The sequence below is a fragment of the Rhagoletis pomonella genome, unplaced genomic scaffold, assembly GCF_013731165.1.
Source record: "Rhagoletis pomonella isolate Grant_MI unplaced genomic scaffold, Rhpom_1.0 Rhpom_scaffold_00004, whole genome shotgun sequence".
Taxonomy (NCBI): Eukaryota; Metazoa; Arthropoda; class Insecta; order Diptera; family Tephritidae; genus Rhagoletis; species Rhagoletis pomonella.
In genome coordinates this window covers 13,320,350-13,325,302 of record NW_023458558.1, presented here as the reverse complement: position 1 = coordinate 13,325,302, position 4,953 = coordinate 13,320,350, and the positions used below count along the sequence as shown (strand labels likewise).

Sequence of the window (4,953 nt, the reverse complement as noted above, 5' to 3'; positions counted from 1 at the left end):
GCACTGAACTTGTCGACGGCTTTCAACACAGCACTATTTGAAGAGGCATTGAAGCGTTGGTCTGTGATTTATTTGAGTAATGGAGAGAAGAATGAAACGGAGGTGCCTCCCAGCTGGTGTTTAGTTTCTATATATATTGTATATGTATGTATATAAACACTCCTCCACCTGAGGATATTTCGATGATCTCATACGTCGACGACTTCTGCGTTGAGCATTGATGTTGAGGACTTGAGTTTTAAAGCAAATGGTTATCTCTCAGCACAACAACAATAACTAAAAATGATTGAGGGTTGCCCCTCACACCTTTCTCTCCTAAACCGCTATTATCAATAAAGTACAAAGTACTCACATCGCTTTCCTACTGCACATGGGGTAAAGGCAAAGAAATGTTTGTAATATTTTTACAAGGAAATTTACAGTCTGCCACAATAAGAAGTGACCCAAATCCTTTCATCATACTGAGTAAGCAGCTCCTGGTGGAATGCTACCGAAGTTACCACAACTACAGCCACTTACTTGAAGCTGAGTTTCCTTCAAGTCGTATCACAAGCCTTCTAATGGATCTCAAAGACCAGATTCAGCTATAAGTATGCAGACAGGACTTACACTGCATTCATCAAAGGTTAACACCTTCGGAAACTCTGGCTCCGTGAGTGCCGTCATGGGAGACCAAAGTCAACTACCACTCAGATGCAGATTCCTACTTATCCAAAATTGACCCTAACATACCCAACCTATGTCCAATAAGAGGAAACATTCCGGAGGATACTAACGACTTCCACAACCAACTCAAGCCAATTCATTTAAAACTCTCTCCTACGGTCCATCCTTGCCGATACGACTCGTTTCCGGGACCCACCGTTAAATGAGATTGATTAGGTCTTATTAAAGTTACCGAACATTTGCTAGATCCATTTTTCCAATATTTAGGTCCAGTTAAAATTTGTCAAGGGTCTTTCTGTTGTTCTTAAACTACGTCTTGAGCGGTGCCCAAGTCGGGTCTTAATATAAGTTAAACTAATATTTTGCTACATTCTTGCCGTTGTTTTAACCTCTTTGCATCTGTTCCTGCGACTATAAGCAAAAATGTACTGAATTCTAATACACACATATATTTAAGTGTTGTTAATGTATTTAGCAGTAGCAGCGTAGATGTGTCCGCTATAGAAAGTGTGCTAGTTAGAGAAGTTAATGAAACGCATCTGAAGCCGCAAGAGGTGACTGCGATCGAGGAGGTGCCGATAATCGATGCCATAAAGAAACATGGAAACAATGAAAATGATAGACAAATAATGAACATACCTATCGAGCAAACCAGCCATACGAACGACTTGAGCGCGACTAAGCCTCGGGCTGTAGAGCTTAAGATAATTAAGAAAACATTACTGCCTGTAGCAGAAGCGAGTAATTGATGTGTATATTTCTAAAACTACTTGCATAAATATGGTGAATATAAATTTAATATAACATTGCTAAGATAAATTGATAAATATTAAATACCAAATGTGTTCTAACTTTGAGTTCAAAATTTAAAAGGGGAATTCCGGATGCTTTTCAACGCTGCAAAGATAAAAAGGGAAAATATAAGTGTATATAAAGGAATATCGCATGGTTTTAACAATTCTTTAGTCTACATTCCATACTTACCCTTTGAAGAATGCGAAATCCACCACACGCACATTGGCATCCAATTTATTGAGCTGTTCAATTTCCTCTGGACTTAGTTTAAAGTCAAAGATATCTTTGTTCTCTCGCATGCGTTTGGAATTGGTGCTTTTCGGTATTACCGATAAGCCTTTCTCCACAATCCACCGTAGCAAAACTTGTGCTGCACTCTTATGATATTTCTTGGCGATCTGCTTCACTTCCGGCACCTCAAGTAAGTCGGGTAACTCACGTTCTACACCAACCATCTTATTTAAAGCGCCTACGCCTTTGGAACCTAGTGGTGAATAGGCGGTGATGGCAATGTCCGAAGCTTTGCAATACTCAATCAACTCTGGTTGTTGCAAGTAGATGTGATATTCAATCTGCAATGATTCAAAGTAGTGGATGAGTATACATATGAGCAAAAAAACGCTATATCATCCTTTTTGAATTTACTTCAATCAATGGAATTCCAGAATAAGTTCAGTAAAAAATAAATCGAGCTTTTAAACACTTCTACCCTTAAAATGTTTATTTAGGCGAAAAGGTATCTCATTAAGTCTCATTATTCAAAAAACTGTATACCCAACTTTTTTCTAAAGAGTGTAAATAAAAAGTGCAACATTTGAATGAAAATTTGCACAATTTTCTTTAATTTTGCACAGGGCTTGGAATTATGATTTTTGGGGTTTCTGTTGTAGAATTAACCATATTTTTATAAAAAATTAGCCAAAAAAAAAAATTTAATAAAGAGTGGCCCGTATTGTAAAAAACTCTCTGTACCTAAACTTTATTGATTGACTGTATATAAGTACGTACCTGTAAAACTTGCGGTTGAATGGTGCAATGCTTTCGTAGCCTTTCAATTTGCTGCAGATTGAAATTCGATATTCCAATTGATTTAGCCAACCCTTTGGCAACTAGACCTTCCATTTCCTATAATTATATTATTATGGAAAACACGCTCTTGTGCTTCTATAACTACATAGTTGCGAGCAACTCACCTTCCAAATAGCTGCGTGATCGGTGCTCGGATCAACCATAATAGTGCCATCTTCATAGCGTTTAAATTCGCCATTTTCATCGAGCATTACCGTAAATGGCGTATGTATCAAATACAAATCGACATAATCCAATTGCAGATCTGCCAAGGATTTGCGCAAAGTCGACTCTACTAGATCGGGTTTATTGCCTGAGAGACGAGAAAAGTACAAATTCTACAAAAAACTTTGTATTAAAGAGGCTTTGTGTCGTTTTTTTCAAGTACTTTTTCAGAACAAAATTTGTGTTCAGATTGCAGAACAATTTTGAAACCTACTTGAAAAAAAAAACGGCCCTTAATGTTCTTGAAATAGAAGAAGAAAAATTGGTTAAAGATTCCACAAGCAAAAGTACAAGGTCTAGCGCCCGAAGAAAGTATTTACATAGGTGGATACATATGTATTTATATACAGATAACTAACAACTTGGTACAGATCAAATCGAAGCACGATCGCGAGCAGTAAATCGGCCAAAGATTAAAAACGCATATCCAGTTTACCGACTGAGCTTCCAAAATTTGCATTTAAGAAATAACTTGTTGTATTATGTATGGATGTATGAAATTCACAAAGGCTCTAACCAACATTTTTTTTTTATTTTACAGGAAAAGCAAAAAACTAATCATGCATATGGGGCGTTCCATACCAAAACGGACGGGGTTCAAACTTCATGTGTTTGATTTGTTTAAAATTTTTAGGGTTGGTGCATAAACATATATAATATATAAATATGAAATTTGAGCTTGATTAATACAGTTTTAAAACCTTTAGAGAACGGGGCGAGAAAAAAATTTGAAAAAAAACACACGTATACACATCCAAATTCTCTATGAAAAGAAATATTAAAAAAAAAAATTTATTGAAAAATTTTTCACATACAATTTTTTGATAAAAAAAAATAGTTTTTGAAAATATGCCATCTCAAAAAAATAAAATAAAAAAAAATCACAATGGTAGCTCTGAGTATTGCGCAATATTTAAGTATAGTATTATTTATTTGCACTATGGTGCACTCTACAATAATTTGAGTTTTGAATTTTTTTTTACACCGAAGTTGAGTAAAATGAGTGCATTACAAATTAAAAATTTTTTTTTAAATTTTGGTAGAATTTTTTTCATATTTTTTCCTCGCCCCGTTCTCGAGATATTTGGAGAACTTTTAAATCGATTTGTTTCTGTTTTTGTGCTGTTAAGTTTTCAAAAATATATTAATCAAGCTTAAATTGCATGTTTATTTATTAATTATGTTTATGCATCAACCCTAAAATTTTGAAACACATCAAACACATGAAGTGGGAACCGCGTCCGTTTTGGTATGGAACGCCCCATATATGTATACGTACAGGGCGTTTTAAAAAGTGGCATAACATCGTTGTTTTTGGTACTGACACTTTCAAATTTTTAGTAAAGGTGTATTTTAAATATATCCTACCAAAATCTGTGAAAAACCTAGTTTCGAAAAAAGTGTTGGTAAGGGCCTGCGTAAATTAAGGTGACGATATGTTAAGTGTTTAAAGTGTTCCGTTTATGATACAACTCCACAACGAGCTTCGATGCATTTAGAGCTTTATTCCGCTATAAGTTGCATATAAAGCGCCGTAGCGTGTTTATGAGAAGCATTACTTTAAGAATCAACTCAATTACCTGGTGGTGGCAACTTAGTGGTCACGAATAGAGATGATCGCTTAACTTTACCAGCAGATAACCACTCCTGTAGAACGTTTCCAATAGCCTTTTCATTCAAATACACAGGTGCAGTGTCAATATGGCGGTAACCTATCTCGAGAGCTTCATTTACAGCAACGGTTATTTCTTCCTCGCTTGCCTGTGAAATAACAAAAAAAATAAATAAATAGTATGTTTATGCTTGCCATAAGATACAAAGTTTAAAGAATTTCTCTTTAATGCACAAAACTGGCGGAACTTCGGAAAGAAGATGGGCAAGGACAAAGCTTTTCAGTCTCGTGTCAAACCGATTTGTGTTGAGGCGATTACACGCCCCGCATATACAATTTTGTATTCTATGCGATGACATATAGAATTCAACACCATTTTTTTTCAAGTAAAAATTTTCTCTGGTCACTTCGAGAGCTTATATGTAGGTAAAATTGTACAGAAAAATTGAATCATATGAAAAGTGTCTGCGGGTTTTTGGGTGAACTTTTGGAAAAAAAGGTTTTTGTTGCAAATAAATTTTAATCAAGTACATATTGGCCATTATTTCTGTGAGCTTTTGCCATTTTCGAGTAGCTTCATAGTTCTA

At 35.4% G+C, this 4,953-nt stretch overlaps 1 protein-coding gene across 1 annotated transcript in view; it reads right to left on the bottom strand.

Annotated features, from left to right (window-relative positions):
* Window positions 1–1,389: 1,389 nt before the first annotated feature.
* Window positions 1,390–4,953, bottom strand: part of LOC118737047 (aldo-keto reductase family 1 member A1) — a 53,400-nt gene continuing 49,836 nt past the window's right edge. The window contains exons 2-6 of the mRNA XM_036467291.1: window positions 4,335–4,515; window positions 2,655–2,842; window positions 2,470–2,586; window positions 1,651–2,033; window positions 1,390–1,563 (exon numbers count right to left, since the gene is read on the bottom strand). Of these exons, the coding sequence (XP_036323184.1) occupies window positions 1,533–1,563; window positions 1,651–2,033; window positions 2,470–2,586; window positions 2,655–2,842; window positions 4,335–4,515 (900 nt within the window). The 3' untranslated portion in view covers window positions 1,390–1,532. The remainder of the gene's footprint in view (window positions 1,564–1,650; window positions 2,034–2,469; window positions 2,587–2,654; window positions 2,843–4,334; window positions 4,516–4,953) is intronic.